The 17204-nt window shown below is 45.6% G+C and overlaps 1 protein-coding gene across 4 annotated transcripts in view; it reads right to left on the bottom strand.

Annotated features, from left to right (window-relative positions):
• Positions 1-17204, bottom strand: part of QTMAN (queuosine-tRNA mannosyltransferase) — a 310972-nt gene that overhangs the window by 93511 nt on the left and 200257 nt on the right. Inside the window, exon 10 of one of the 4 annotated variants that reach the window (XM_077273015.1) lies at positions 603-808. The exons of 2 other annotated variants lie outside the window; for them this stretch is intronic. In XM_077273015.1, coding sequence (XP_077129130.1) covers positions 782-808 — 27 coding nt within the window. In that variant the 3' untranslated portion in view covers positions 603-781. Of the gene's footprint in view, positions 1-602; positions 809-6891; positions 7193-17204 lie in introns of those variants that run through there. One more of the 4 variants, XM_077273014.1, reaches the window with a different exon arrangement.

Raw genomic sequence — 17204 nt, 5'->3', positions numbered from 1 at the left:
ACATCGTTGTATCACCGGAGCCGTGAACAGCATATATTGTATATATACAGAAAGGCAAAACAGGAAAATATCCAAGAGTAAATACAAATACAATCACGTGCCTCTAACCCAGCACTGGATGATCCGGAATATCACATAAACCAGCACTTACTTCCCTGATGATCTAGATCTATATATTCACGTATATGTAGGAATTATTTGCATTTCTTTTTGGCTTCTACAGTTGTCAGTGACAACTTGTCACTTTAAATTTCCTGGATAAAATTATAAAACTTTCTGGATAATGGAAATAAAATATATGTAAATATTTCAACCCAGGACCCCAGGAAACAATGTAAACCACTGATCCAACTGTATGACGCGTGCAAATATATACGCCTGGGTCCAAATCCCATTGTATGTTCTCCCCATGTTCGCGTGAGTTTCCTCCGGGTTCTCCGGTTTCCTCCCGCACTCCAAAGACATCCTGATAGGGAATGTAGATTATGAGCCCTGATGGGGACAGCGATGATGATGTCTGACTTAGTATCAGAGTTATCATGGTTACAAAAGTCATTTTTTTCCCCATGTATTGAGATGTGAGATGTTTTTTTTTGTGTGTGGCGAGCTGACAGTTTTCTTGATACCAATTATGGGTACATATGACACTTCAATTGCTTTGCACTGTATTTTTTAGGGAGGAGTGACAACTGAAAAAAACAAACAAAATTCAGACTATTTGATTTTTCTTTTGCTTTATGTGTTGACTTTCAGAGCACAGCGATATAAAATGGTTTCTTTTTCAATTCTTTATTTTTAACGGAAAAACCTAAAAAAAAAATTTAAATTACCACTGATATGAATTTTTGTAAAATTATTTTTTACAACTTTTTTTGCTTTATTTTTTTTTAGTCTCCTTAGGAGACATAAACCTGTGTTCCTTTTATCACTTTTTGGACATACTTCAATACTACAGTATATTGTGTAAATCCAGTGAGGTTCAGCCCTTCAGTAGGCCCCGACTGCCACTGTGACTCACTAACATCCCAGGCTGCTCCATTTAATTGTCATCGGCAGAGATAGACAGCAGCATCAAAATGAATTAACAGCAGCGATCGGAGCGAACTCTGGTTGCAGCTTTTCGAGATACATGCCAGCTGTGTAACATAACCAGCATTAGTTACATATGGAACAGACACTGGCTCTTGAGCCAACTCCACACTTGCAGATCCCAGCATCCCATTCCACACTTGCAGACCTCAACAACCCATCTCCACACTTGCAGACGCAGTTGCCCCTTCACACTTGTGGAACCTAGTGCCCCCCTCCACACTTACAGACGCAGTTTCCTGTTTCACACTTGAGGACCCTCCTCAGCACCCCCTCCACATTTCTGGACCCAAACTCCCCCCAACCACATTTGCAGAAACGCCCCCTCCACAATTGCAGACCCCAGCACCCCCTTCCACACTTGCAGATGCAGGGCCCCACTTCACACTTGCGGAGCCCAGTGCCCCTTCTACCCTTGTAGAACCCATCTCTCCTCCACAAAAGCAGATGCAGTGCCCCCTTCACATTTGCGGACCTCAGCACCCCCCTCCACACTTGTGGACCACAACATCCCCCACCACATTTGAGGAAACGCCTCATCCACACTTGTAGACCCCGGCTCCCACCTCCACATTAGTGCACTAGTGCAGACACTAACATCCCCCTCCATATTTAAGGACCCCAGCATACCCTTCCACACTTGCAGAACCCATCATCATCCTCGACACTTGTGGGACCAGCGCCCACCTCCACACTGACAGACCCCAGAACCTCCCTCCACACTGACAGACACCAGCATCCCCCTCCAGACTTGAGGACCCCAGTATCCCATTCCAAACTTGCAGAACCCATCGCCACCCTCCATACTTGTGGAACCAGTGCCCCCATTCATACTGAAAGATCCCAGCACCCCCCTCCAAACTGACAGACACCAGCACCCCCCTCCACACTGACACACCCCAGCATCCCCCTCTACACTGACACACCCCAGCACCCCCCTCTACACTGACAGGCCCCGGAACCCCCCTCTACACTGACAGACCCCAGCACCCCCCCTCTACACTGACAAAGCACCCCCCTCCACACTGACAGACACCAGCACCCCCCTCTACACTGACAGACCCCAGCACCCCCTCTACACTGACAAAGCACCCCCCCTCTACACTGACAGACACCAGCACCCCCCTCCACACTGACAGACCCCAGCACCCCCCTCCACACTGACAGACCCCAGCACCCCCCTCTACACTGACAGACCCCAGCACCCCCCTCCAAACTTGTGGACCCCAGCTCTCCCCATTTTCACTAAGGGTCTTTTTAGAGCCCACATATAACTGCCATACAATTTCTACATATTACTGCAATTCATTTCTCAAATCCCAGTTTACTGTCCCTTTAAACAAATAAAGGGGAGATTTACCTGAAGCGGTAATTATAGAAAACATCGAGAGAATGAAAGCGAGTGAAATGTGCAACCGCAAAGAAACATAAAAAAATCTCAAAAAGAAACAGGAAGGAGATGAGCAATGAAGGTAAATATTAGAGTGAGACATGGAGACGCGGCTGATTCTAGTTCACAGGCCTCCGCTACGGCATGTTAAAGCTGGTCTTCATTAAGTGACAATGGTCGGGTCTTCAGAGCGATTGGGAAGCATCATTAGGACTCGGTGCGGTTTTGCTGCACATCAATGAGAATCAGCCTCGGTTGGTGGCAGAGACGACTCCGATATGTTTGTGCCTTCGGGCTGGAGACATTATTTGTACATGGATACCAGACTATATGATAAGTGGCTCATCATATCACAATGCAAACATGGCCTAATTAGCTTGAGGAGTGCTCCTCATTTCCAGACAGACAGAGACAAGGCACATTCTGCAATTCTTGTGTTGCTGCCTTTCTCAAGCAATGGCTGTGTGATCTGAAAGTTCTCTATGGAGAAAGGATCAAGGAAATGACGCAAAGAGACAGAAAAAGAAAAAAACTAAATCAGAAAATCGTAGTCTTGCTGGAAGTTTCTTCGTCTTTGGAAGTCTTCACTATACTGGAGGATCATGGACAAGTCTACCATATTCATATTAAAGGGGAAATAAACCATAAAAGAGGTTTTCCGGGACTTTAAAAAAACTTGGCCAAGAGTTGTGAATGTTATAAAATATAGGAATAACTATTACTTCCCGGTAAAGTTGAGCAACGAGATTTGCAAGGCTCTGGTCCAGTTGCCATGTTAGTAATTTCTGACCAGTCTGGAAAAGAGACCGGCGTACCTTGTCCCACCTGATGCCATCTTCTCATTAGTAGGTCCAGTACAACATCACAGTTACCACCTCCAGATCATAAGTCCTATAAGGCCACTGAAGGTTGCACGTTTATGCAAAAATTGGTGGCCACATATTTAGATCACGTCATACTTTATTTCCCAGAAGTGTTCAGGCCCATTTTGATGGCAGTAGAGGTTAAGGAGACATTGATAGTCTATCTTTCGTATGGGTGAAGGTTCAACTATAGTGTGTACTATGGATCTGCAGAATCAGAAAAAAAGTGGTGCTCTGCGGTCCTTCATTGCAGCACATGATACAGCACCATCCATGTGCATGTGGCCGTGTCTGATACTGCAACTTATTCAAGTAAATAGGGTAGAGGAGGAGTACCAGAAGCAGCCGCATGGAAGAGGATTGGTTATGAAAAAGACGCGTAAGCTGCATGTGGCTTCAAATCTATACTGAGTCCATCATTGGGATTGATATACCATTGAAGATATCAACTAAGGCAGTGGTTCCACAATTTTTTTTATTTTTGGTTCTGTGGGCTAAACCAGCTACAGACCCCACTTAATATCCCCTTAAAGCACCACTCCAGCAGGTTTTTTTATATTGCCGCGCTGGAGTGGTGCTACTAATCTAAGTTGTCTGCCCCTAGTCTTATACCTACCAGCCCCCATCTACACCTTTTATTAGCGCCACTCTGGTCAGTTTCCAGCAGTTTGTGATCTGCTAGATTGCTGCAGTGTTTGCTGGATGAGCCGCAAGTCACAACTAAATTTAAGTCTATGACAGCCAGAACGAGGCCAGAACGAGGTTCATAGACTTGAATAGACCTCATGTGACCATTACCCCCGATTTATGGTCAGGCAGAAGTTGAGGTCACAATATGGCAGTGTGGGACTGGAACGGCGCCGAGAAGAGATGAAATCGATGTCTGGTAAGTATAGAACTAGGAACCACTCCAGCGTTGTACGGAAAAAAAAAATCACTGGAGTGGTTCTGGAGCTTGGGAAAAACTGTCAAATGAAGGAATTAGGTTTGAAGGAATAAAAAGGCAAACTCAATTGGTGAAATGTGAAATCCTGTCTAAAAAGATGGTGTTTTAGGTCACGGTGAAAACTAGAAACTTGGAGAATTAATCTGATTGACTAAGGGAGCGCATTCCAGAGAGCTGGTGCAGCTCTAGAGAAATCTTGGCTCTGGATTTTGAATGATGTCAGTCTTAAGACCCCCTACGTCTTGCATAAAAGTCAGCAGAATGCGTCATGCCGATTTCAAAGGGGCCGGACCACCATCTAATGTGTAGAGGGTCTTCCCTAAATTCTCCGAAGGTTCATGGGTGGGGAATGAAGGATACGGCCTGATGACTTTATGTTTAGCATGGAGCTAAGCTGCTGTCAGAGGAGTCTAGCAGCGGCTGTCTAATAAATAACACAGGAGCTCTGGTCTGAACCTGCTCCTTATGTGGGGGTGTGAGTATTTGGCACACAGATGTCTTAAGTGTATGGCCAGATTTAGGTCCAGATTTAGATCCATCTTTGTGAATGAGAGTTTTAAGAAAAAACAGGCGTAGCCCATAGCCCAAAGTGGTGCTGTTTCTGGGCAACAACCAGACCCTCTCATCTTGGACTATCCTTAAAAGTTGACATTAGACCAGGTTTTTCTTTTCCTTGCCATCTGCCTTACGCATAACGCTGATCCTCCAAAATCGAAATGTCCGATCGATAAACAACAGAAGATACAATTTAAAGAAGAAATTCTGTGCGAAATTGCAACACAAGTGAAAGAAAATGTAATCCATGTATCGTCTCTACAAACCGTCCTTAAATTTGTCACTTTTGGTGAATACCAGAACGCCGGCTCCCCACTGGTGGGAATGAGATCTGTGCAAACAAATTAAATCGGGAGATATTCAAATATTTATCAAAAGGAAAAAAAACCCAGGAGTAAAAAAAAATAAAAATAAAAAAATGCAATTTTTTTGTATCATTCAATATTGTATTTTTTAATCTCTCTGATCTTCCTTTTGCCAATAACTTGAAATACTCAAAACAAACATCATTTTCCTTCGGCTCCATCACTTGTTCCCTGTTTACAACCTAAAGGTCTCTCTTCCATTGTGTGTGTCATAAATTATAAATGGATGTGTACTTTCCTCTCACCAAATGTGTATCCATCTGCCACCCTATTTATCCGATCCCCTTATCGTGGTAACTACGTTTTTTTTTTCTATAAACATTCCTTTTCCCCTGCCATATTCTTCCACCCTGAAGAGAGCACACCGGCTGCTCGGAGGTTTTCTGTCTCCTGCAGTGAAGGGAGAGATGGCTTTTTGCATTATCCAAATTGAAATAGGACGCAGAATTAGATCTCTGCTCTTGCAAGAGGCTTGAAGTACTGCTGACACTAGTTATAAGTCATGGCATATGATAAGTTCCTAGCTTCGCTGGAAAAGCTAATTGTCCAGGAACCCCGCTGACTTTTTTTTCAATGACTCCTGAAACTTAACAGGGCAGTAAAGTTACCGTGATCTTTTAGAAGCTTGCAAAAGTCACTTTTGAGTTTACGCTCACAAATAAAATGGCAGTAATATGCAAGGTTGGGCTCTTTAAAGTGAATGTAGTGAATGCCTATCCCTGGTGATTCAATTCTTCATACATCCTTGTAGCTTTTCTCATGGAGAGATGGCTGCGCATGCGCGGCTCCTTCCGCTTCACTTCTCTGGAACACACTGGACATTTAGATTGTGAGCCCCGTTGGTGGACTGAAATAATAATGTATCTAAAGTGCCACAGCATATGATAGCGCTATATAAGCAACGCATAATACACAAAATAATAAATAGCCGAGCAAGAGTGCTGTGCTACGGTCAGAACTCCAAAGAAATGAATTGAGAGCGCCGAGCATGCACAGCCATTTCTCCATTTGTAACGACACATGAACAGGCACGATAAGACTCTGTGGACTCTCGTTTTGGAGATTTTTGCAGGTCCCCGAGGCGGGAAAGAAGTTCATCAGCACAGTCTTTGCTGAAATCCAATGCATGCACCGATTATTGCAGTATGAGAGCAAGAGCGGTCCGATTCACTATTCTGTGCATGCAACAATACTGATGGGAATAGAAGCCACTGATCTGCAATAGATCCATACAGTGGGACACTGCTGATTTTAGTAAGTGTGACAGTTTACTTGTATTTTTAAAGGCAAGAAAAAGGCTGAAGAATGATTTATTCTTTCCATCAAAGACACTGGAAGGCCAATAAGGCTCTCAATGAAAGCATCTATGCTGCGTATGGGTGTCTGTACTTGCAGAGTCTGCGAATGCCTTCTCTGTGCATGCCGTCTCTGCCCATGCCCTCTCTGCGCATGCCCTCTCTGAGCATGCCCTCTCTGAGCATGCCCTCTCTGAGCATGCCCTCTCTGAGCATGCCCTCTCTGAGCATGCCCTCTCTGAGCATGCCCTCTCTGAGCATGCCCTCTCTGAGCATGATGTGTCCGTGCATCCGCACTTCCTTAGATTTACTTTTTTGGAAAACCAATTGATGGTAAAATGCGCTGGACTGCACAGCCATGCAAATGGCGCTCTGAACACCTTTTTTGCATATTAATCTAAAGAATAATTTCTGGAAACTAAGTCCTGGGATTTTTCAAGTAACAGTATGATTTTTTTTTTAGGATAAGGTCACCTACAAAGACTGGAGCTTACTTTGAAAGCACATTATGCCCCGACAGACTCCCAAGCTTTTGAGGTGACCTTGCTTTGCTTTAGGAGGACATGCTGGGACTTATAGTTGAACAGGTTGTCTACCGCCAAATCAGGTGATCTTGTGTGTCAGCTCTGAATGTCGCCGATGTCTTTTAAATGGATATAAACGCTACAGTGAGCGTAATTAGATGACATCTAGAATAAAAAAGTGTAACAAGAACTAGACAACAGAAGGTCTGTAACAGCTATGTCAGGCAATCTGTTGGAAGACAAACCGCAATTGCCCCCCTCCTGAGAACTCGAAAGTTTTCTGAGCAAGAAATATAATTTGTCTTGAGCTTAATGCAACCTACAAAATACTGGCTGGGGGCAGAATGTAAGAGAAGGTGTGAGGAGTAAATGTCCACGTCTAATGAGGAGAACACAGTGACCCGTCATTCATGGAGTATTGAAAAATAAACTAAAAATTCAGGCCAGAGCCTTCTCAGCCTCCTCGTCCTCAGCAATTAGGATGTAGAGAAATAACACCGGTCGGGCTACCTCTACATTACCATATGACGGTGCCATGTTCTATGTCAGTTATCTACTGCTACATTTTTTGTCTTGCACATTAACATGGCATTACTTCCGGGATTATTGGGAGGGCAAGGTATATTCAAGATTTGGTTTACTATCATTGGCTATACCCATCTATCGATAGATGGATAGACAGACAGACAGTCAGACAGATAGATAATAGATGAAATGATTGATAAAAAGATAACAGACACAAAGAGAGAAATGGAAATATAGAGAAGATAGAAAGATACAAAATAGCAGATATATGCATATATCAGACAGACAGACAGACAGACAGACAGACAGACAGACAGACAGATAGATAGATAGATAGATAGATAGATAGATAGATAGATAGATCGATCTCAAGTGTTTTGGTGAGATGAGAACAAGTTAGAACTTTTAGGGCTAAATGCAAAACACTATGTGTGGAAGAAAACTAACACTGCACATCACCCCAAAAACACCATACCTACTGTCAAACATGGTGGTGGCAGCATCATGCTATGGGGATGCTTAACTTCAGCAGGGATAGAGAAGCTGGTGAGAGTTGATGTGGAGATGGATGGAGCTAAATACAGGGCAATCCTGGAAAAAAAACCTGTTAAAGGTTGCAAAAGACTTAAGACTGGGGTGCAGGTTTACCCTAAACATACTGCCAGAACTACAATGAATAGTTTAGATCAGAGGATATTCATGTGTGTGAACAACCCAGTCACAGTTCAGACCTAAATCCCATTGAGAATATGCGCCAAGATTTGAGATTGTTGTTCACAGATGCCTCCATTCAATCTCACTGACCTAGAGTGAGTGTGCAAAGAAGAATTTGTATATATTTATTTTATTTTGCATTACTTATATAGCACCATCATATTCTGCAGCGCCTTACAGACATTATTATCGCTGTTCCCATTGGGGCTCACAATCAAATTCCCTATCTGTAAATCTTTGGAGTGTGGGAAGAACACAGAGAACACGGAGCAAACAAAAGCAAACCCGGTGAGAGCATACAAACTCCTTCCAGATGTTGTCCTTGGTGAGATTTGAACTGTGGACCCCAGCGCTGCAAAGCAACAGTGCTACCCACTGCACAATTGTGCTGCCCTAACAATAGGCAAAAAAGTCATCCCTAGATGTGCAAAAGATTCCAAAAGACCTTGCAGCAAAACTTGGTTCTACAGTATTGACTCAGGTGGGCTAAATACAAATGTGGGTCACAATTTTCAGTCTTAGGCTACTTTCACACTAGCGACGTGCACTGCACGTCGCTATGCGTCGCTTTGCAGAAAAAACGCATCCTGCAAAAGTGCTTGCAGGATGCGTTTTTTCTCCATAGACTTTTATTAGCGACGCAGTGCGACGCATTGCCACATGTCGCAACCGTCGGACCGTCGCCACCAAAAAACGTTGCTTGTAACGTTTTTGGTGCGTTGTCTGCAGCATTTCCGACCGCGCATGCGCGGCCGGAACTCCGCCCCCGCCTCCTCGCACCTCACAATGGGGCAGCGGATGCGTTGGAAAACTATAAATAATTTAAAAAATTAACTTGGGGTCCCCTCCATTTTTGATAACCAGCCAAGTAAAGCACACAGCTAGGGGCTGATATTATCAGGCTGGGAAGGTCCATGGATCAGCTATGTTTTGGCCTCTGACATTAAGCCCAGGAGTTAGTAATGGAAAGGTATCTATCAGACACCCCTATTACTAACGAGGTAATAAAAAATAAAAACAAACCCAGAAAAAAATACTTTATTTGAATAAAGACTCCTCCACACTATCCCTCATTCACCAATTTATGGAGCGAAAAAAAATGTTCCCACAAAGCTCCTCCATCGTAGCCTATGTTCCACGATGTCTCAGGCATCTGAGAATAACAAGAATGTTCCCGCTATTCACAGGCACCGCATGCTGATGACAACTCTCATCAAAGCTGCTGGCTCTCGCTGAGAGCAGAATTGAGCCAGCGGCTCTGATGGGAGTTGTCGTCACTACCTAGCGCCTCTGAATAGCAGTCACAGAGGCAAGGAACGTGGACTGCAACAGAGGAGCTTCGCATGAACATTTTTCATAAAAAAATTGGTGAACAAGGGATAGTGTGGGGGAGTATTTATTCAAATAAATAATTTTTTTCTATGTGTTTTTTTTCCATTATTGGGTTAGTAATGGGGGTGTCTGATAAGACGCCTCTCCATTAGTAATGCTTGGGCTTGATGGTAGCTGACATTATACAGCTGACATCAAACCCAAAGACCATTACCCCAAATGCCACCTCACCATTGCAATCGGGAAAAGCCGGGCAAAGTGACAAAATTGGCGCATCTAATGGATGCGCCAATAATGGGGTGGCTGCGGGCTGGTATTTTTCGCCTGGGAAGGGGCCAATATCCTTGGATCTTCCCAGCCTGTCTGCTCTACCTTGGCTCCTTATCAAAAATAGGGGGGACCCCACGTAATATTTTAAGATAAATTATTTAATAGGTCAAACAAGGTTAAAAACACCCTTTAGTGTTACATGAAAGACACTAAAGGGTGCCACTTCATAATATTTAGGGGAGGGGATAAACATTAATCTAAGCACTTCCTCCTATAACAACTCTCCCTGAACTGGTTTCAGAGGTCAATGTGACGATCTTCACTTCATTGGATCTTACATAAGACACGATGACGCGATGCGACAGACCAATCACTAATGCTAGTGACCACTATGGCTACTGCATTATCATGTCAGGCAATCCCCATGTTTATTGGCTGTTTATCAGCCGCGAAACATGCGGACCGGGGATTTGAGTATGGCGCTCGAGGACCTGCGATACTCAATCTAGTATTGAGCAGTGGCGAAAACGCTCACTCATCACTAACAAACACTACATAAGTGGTCAGATTCTGTGTGGGTCGTGGGGGATGGGGAAGGTAAATATGTGATCTAGTATGTGTGATGCTGCAGTACAATATTTGCATATGAAGTCTGCATTTTCTGTTTCTTTTAAATTGTTTAGCGCATAGTATCGAAATATTATACATTGGATGGATGCTGAGCAGCAGATTTAATTGATTTGAGAGACAAAGGGAAAATCAGAGTTATCAAAATGCATGAACTGTACAAATGAGAAGATCAGACCTGGCATTGGGCGCTTTTTGTTATGCACGTGGTTGTGGACCAATGTGCCATGGTCCGAAAAGAACCTGGAGGGGCGTAACAAAGCGAACACCTGGTTTCTCACTAGAGCCCCTGATGGTGTGGTTAGACTTGAACCAAGGTGGACACCAGATGCTACTCCAAAACAGACCTGGGAGCCATGACAGCAGATCCACAAAGAGGCAGGGAAGCATGATCTGCCAGGAACTGGTTAATGGGGGACATGTGGCTGGTAGACTGAACAGGTACCAGATCAGGAATGAACAGGGAAGGTTGAGAAACACAGGACGGACTCACGTTCAGGATCACAGGTGCAAGTTCAGACTGGACTGGTGAGGGTAGCGATATAGGTGCGGGCAAGACAGATCAAGCTCTACATTTGAGAAAGGCAGGACAAATCCAGGAACGAGCTACAGAGGGAGGACAGGATCAGATTCACACAATGTAAGCAGGGCAGACAGGATCAGGTTCAGAAAGGGCAGGCAGGACAGACAGGATCAGGTTCAGAGAGCACAGGTACAAGAACTATAAAACTTGGCAGCAGGAAATACACTGAATTCAAAAGTTGCTAAGGCACTTCCCAATAGTTGAGGGTGCCTTTAATAACAGATGTCTCTAAGCCATTGGCTGGGAATGTTTTTTGGAAGTGCGCGCTCTGCCCCTTTAAGAGACAGGGAGCGCACGCACCCAGCACACTCCCAGGAGACCTGCGTGCCGTGCAAGTGAAGATGCGGCATCACTGCTGGGAGAAGGAAGGGGACTCATGCAGGGGTGTAGGCTGTATCTCCATTCAGGTTAGTAGTGGCTGCTTCACTAATCTCCATGGGTGACTACAAGGGAGATTCTGGTCAGAATCAACATAAAAAGGCGAGCTTTTTTCTAAGTTTGTGCAGCTCTGGAATATAATACCAAATGTAAATCAGGATCAGAACAGGATAAGTAACGTAATGTATGCGCACAGTGACTGCACCAGCAGAATATTGAGTGCAGCTCTGGAGTATAATACAGGATGTAACTCAGGATCAGTAAGATATTGTATGTACACAGTGACTGCACCAGCAGAATATTGAGTGCAGCTCTGGAGTATAATACAGGATGTAACTCAGCATCAGTGCAAGATAAGTAATGTAATGTATATATATATATATATATATATAGTGACTGCACCAGCAGAAAAGTGAGTGCAGCTCTGGATTATAACACAGTATGTGACTCAGGATCAGTACAGGATCAGTAATGTAATCTTTGTACATAGTGACTGCACCAGCAGAATAGCAAGCGCAGCTCTGGAGCATAATACAGGATGTAACTCAGCATCAGTATAGGATAAGTAATGCAATGTATGTACACAGTGACACCATCAGCAGAATAATGAGAGCAGCTTTGATCAGCTGTTGCTCATTAGGATAATTGTGGGTGTCGTCGCTACTGATCCTGCTGTATGCTCCAGAGCAACACCTCTCCACCTGGAAGCCTGCAAATCAGAGGACTCAGGGGTGAGGCACTCCACCAGGAGTTGCAGCAATGTGGCTCCTACTCCCCTTGGGTCTGTGGAGACCCAGAGAATCTGCAAGGCTTCCAAGATGGAGGTACATCCTGCCAGCATGTATGATGGCGGTCTTTCCGGAGGAAAGCTGAGTGCTCACGGCGGTGAGGCTGACCTCGCTGAGAAAGATTGGGGGGTGCAGAGACCCTGGGAGTCTGTGTCCACCTATGGCTCCCGGGTTATGAGCCAGATCCGTGAGTATGAAGAGGTGAGTAAGACCATCAGGAGGCTGTGGGTGCCTCCAAACCGAGAAAGACAACTCGAGGTGGACGTAAAGAGATTTAAGCTTGAAATTAATGAGCTGGAAGTCAGAAAAGCTTTTATCAGACAAAAGAGTAGTCCTTTCAAGGAAAAACTGGTGAATGAGGACAGATTTAGTGATATGGCTGATAACAGAGAGCAAAGGCAGATGGGGCAGCAGCCTGAGAGCCATGTATATGATGATGATGAGGATTTTGACCACCAGAAAGCCCCACACGGCAGCCTGCAAAGTCACCCTCAGGCCACGTGCAGCAATCTACCTGCAGAACAGGCTACATTGACATCTGGTTGCAGTTTTGTCAGCATGGGGGAAGACAGTGACAACAGCGGCCAGGAAGGTGCGTTAATGGCGGAGATAAAGCTCCTGGAGTCCCCAGTGTGCCTTCAAAACTTCCATCTTGGTGATGATCTACCAGAAGAGGCAAGTGGCAACTGGGGACAAGAAGAAAAAGGCAAAGACGACTTGTATGCCCTCATCCGTGTACCCCGAGTTGGCTGCAGGCTCAGCTCGTTGTATAACTTGGTGCCGCTGGACGGCAAAATCTTGATGCTAAGTATCAGCAGTGCCTTACAGCTGTGAAGAGTCAGCGGTGCCTGGTATCAAATGTGAAGCAATGCAAACTACCAACTGATGACGCGGAAGGCACATGTAAGACCATGGGTGAGCTGGCTTCCAGTTTTATGATGGTGACTGAGCCCCTTGTGCCTGATGCTGAGGTCAAAATGTCACACACTGCTCCAGCAGGAGTGAATGTGGTGGTGGGTGTGAATGGGGCAAATTGTATAGTAGTGTGGTTGCTGGTTGGGTGGAGGTTGAGATGGTGATGAAGGTGTGTAATAGGGATTCTGTTGGGGCTGATATAATCACTGGTCCAGTTGCACCCCCCTCCGACAGTGGTAACGCCTATCAGGAGTTATGCCGGTGTCACCTCCGAGGAAAATAGGATATCCTCCTTGTCTCCTGGCTCTGGGGGCAACATGTTTCAGTGGCATCTCCTGGAGGCTCTAAAGAAGGGGAAGAGATCACTAATGGTAGGGGGTTGAAAGGTTGATAGAGAAGCATGGCCTTGGGACCTTCTGAGAGCAAAAAGAGAGGCATAAGGTACCGTCACATTTAGTGACGCTGCAGCGATCTAGACAACGATGCCGATCGCTGCAGCGTCGCTGTGTGGTCGCTAGAGAGCTGTCACACAGACAGCTCTCCAGCGACCAGCGATGCCGAAGTCCCCGGGTAACCAGGGTAAACATCGGGTTACTAAGTGCAGGGCCGCGCTTAGTAACCCGATGTTTAACCTGGTTACCAGTGTAAATGTAAAAAAAAACAAACACTACATACTTACATTCCGGTGTCTGTCGGGTCCCCCGGCGTTCTGCTTCCCTGCACTGTAAGCGCCGGCTGTAAAGCAGAGCGGTGACGTCACCGCTGTGCCCTGCTTTACGGCCAGCCGGCGCTGACACAGTGCAGGGAAGCAGAACGCCGTGGGACGTGACAGACATCGGAATGTAAGTATGTAGTGTTTTTTTTTTTTTAACATTTACACTGGTAATCGGGGTAAATATCGGGTTACTAAGCGCGGCCCTGCGCTTAGTAACCCGATGTTTACCCTGGTTACCAGTGAAGACATCGCTGAATCTGAGTCACACACGCCGACTCAGCGATGTCAGTGGGTGATCCAGCGACGAAATAAGGTGCTGGCCTTCTAGCTCCGACCAACGATGTCACAGCAGGATCCTGATCGCTGCTGCGTGTCAAACACAACGATATCGCTATCCAGGACGCTGCAACGTCACGGATCGCTAGCGATATTGTTGTTAAGTTGTTCAGTGTGAAGGTACCTATACAGTGTGAACCATCCCAACAGCCGGGTCGGGCAGTGTGCATAGGAATGTGGTCCGTCTTCGGTGGAGGAACAGTGAAGCATGTCCTCCAAGGTCAAAGGTTGTGAAGCTCCTGCTGAGGATGCGCTTTAAGGTAATTGACATCTACACTTTGATACATCCCTATTCCACGCCAGAGTTTGATGTCAGCTTTTTTTCGGCTAGAGGAACTTGAGCTCTTCTGGTTGAATGAGTTATGAGTTGGCAAAAAATGAGCCCAGCTGGCGAAACTTTGCCATTGAGGTCGCGTCTTGTCAAAACCAAGTCAAGAAAGTGACCATGATGACTTGTAACTGGTTGCTTTTTTGTTATGGCATCATGATGTGGCATTGCAGGTATGTAGAGGTGGTAGAGATGCCAATGAAAAATCGCAATGAGTTTGGTATCTGGTCAGGGGCCTGGACGTTTAAGGTAAAACTTAAATGTTCACGTGGTATGATTGCCCACATTCTATCATCTGCCTTTCTGGGTAGGGATCATATGTATCCTGGTCTTCTACCAGGCGCAACCGAAGCTCTGTCACAAGTGTGGCGACCTAACACACTTCAATGCAAACTGCACTGTGCAGAAATGTGCATTGTGTGGGGATGTCGGCCATCTTGCTGCATCTTCTGTAGAGATTAGGTGCCACCTGTGTGGTGTGTTAGGTAACCCATTTAGATGTTGTCCTCGATCCTTCGCTAATGCAGTATTGACCCCGGTGGGATAAAGCTGTGAGGCCGATTCTGCTGGGGAAGGGACTAGCAGGGGTGAGGGAGTTGAGTGGCCAGGGAGGAAAAGCAATAAAAAGATGCCTGCCCAGCTGAGGCATCTAAACAGGAGCAAATAGGAGAGGGAGCTGGCTGAGCCCTGTGCTACTGGGGCGACCCGTGTCCAGAACACCAGTCTTGCTCCTGAGTCCCTGAGGGATGATGAGTTGGATATGGAGGTTAGGAGGATCTACAGGGAGAAAAGCACCACTTCCTCAGAGTCCTCCCATTGTGAAAGTATGGATGAGGATAATATGCAGTGGCTAGAGGACAAGTGTAACCTCTGCACCAAAAAGAAGAGAAAAAGGGAGACAAAACAACTTCTCCCACTCTGACCAAAGTACCTGAGGAAGGTACAACTGACTCCCATCTGGTTGGTCTTTTTAACCAGTTCCAAGCCCTTGAGAACATCCTTTCCGCTGAGCGTGAGGTTTCGGCTTCAGTGGGGTTTACATGGGGTACCGAGTCTCATTCTTCTGGGGATGCAAAGCCCTTGGGGGGAGGAACTGGCCCAGAGTCCAGAGACGTGGACGATAGAAGTAAAAAAAATATGGGAATAGATACCTCTGTGTCATTAAAGAGGAAGGATTCCTCCTCTGAGGCAGAGGATAAGGGGAGTGGGATGAAGAAATCCATCTAACTCTATCACCAATGATGGCAGTACCCACTCCATTGACGTTGGCGTCCATTAATGTCGCCAGCATAAAGTCAAATACAGCTAGATTTGCGGCCTTAGATTTTCTCAGCCGGGTTGAAGCTGACATTTTCCTTTTGCAACAGACCAGGTTGCAAAACATGACAGGCATGTTTAAAGCTAAGAAGTGGTGGAGACTCGAGCCCCCCTATTAGTCTCTTGCAGCTGAGCCATATAGGGGAGTGGCGGTCCTTGATCTTACATGTCCTCATGAAGGGACAAGAGTCACCAATCTAAGTGGGACTGGAAGTGTCTCTTTACAAGAATCAAGCCCCACCTTTTTACAAGTCAGCAGGTTGTCTTTGGAGGGGACTTCAACACTGTCTCGAGGTCCCCAGATTCAGGAGCTCCAGAGACAAGCTAACTCATGATAGTATCGTCCTTAATAGTATAGCTAGTGAGGCTCGCCTGGTGGATGTCCACATTCGGTGCACCCCAAGCCACGAGGGATTCACCTATCACAGATGTAACTGTAAGTCCAGAATAGACAGGTTTTATTAAAAGAGGAAGCCGTCTCTTCAGCAGTGTCTGTTGAGGTGGAGTTCTCTGACCACTGTTTACTTTTGCTTTCTCTGAAAGTTACAGATAAGACAGTCCTTTGAGGATTTTCTTCAGAGCCAGGTGTCCTTACTGGATCTTTGTAGTAGTAAAGAGGAGTCAGTGGTGGGAGATGTTCAAGATAAGGGTGGCGAGATTCTTCCGCCAGCTCTTGAGACTTAGAAGTCTGAACAGGTTCCGCCTGTATCACAGTCTGATGAGGAAACTTGAGCATCTTGTCTCAAATGGAGGTAGCCGCGATCTCCAAAGTGAAATCTTTGCTAATGAGATGTCGGTACGATAGACACAAATGTTTGGTTTTTGAGAGAGATTACGGTAAGTACCACTCGCCTGTCCCTTAAAGAATCTGCAAGATGTCAGTGAATAGTAAAGTAGTTACAGGACTGGTCAACACTACAGGGTCCCTGAGACGAACAAGAACAGGGATCCTGGAGGTTATAAGATCCTTCTACTCACACCTCTTGGGGAAGAGGAATCTTGATTGAGGTGAGATGTCTGCTTTCCTGACTGAAGCCGTCCCCGAACCACCGTTGACCCTCTCTAGATGTTTTGACAGAGATGATTGGGGAAGAGGAAGTTAAGTTGGCGACTAAAGAGCTTGCCCTAAAGAAATCACCCGGTCCAGATGGCTTAACATCTGAATTCCATAAGACCTTTAAGGACGTCTTGGTTCCCCTCTTAACTGAGCTATTCAATGAGCATCTATCCTTGGGCACTGTGCCGAAGTCAATGAGGCGGTCTGCCCTGATCATCTTGCCAAAGGGTAAGGATCCATCTTGCATTAAGAATTGGTGTCCCATAGCCCTTCAGAATGCAGCAGGAAGGTT

The sequence above is a fragment of the Ranitomeya variabilis genome, chromosome 7, assembly GCF_051348905.1.
Source record: "Ranitomeya variabilis isolate aRanVar5 chromosome 7, aRanVar5.hap1, whole genome shotgun sequence".
In the NCBI taxonomy this organism is placed as follows: domain Eukaryota; kingdom Metazoa; phylum Chordata; class Amphibia; order Anura; family Dendrobatidae; genus Ranitomeya; species Ranitomeya variabilis.
This window is presented reverse-complemented; position numbering and strand designations above follow the sequence as displayed.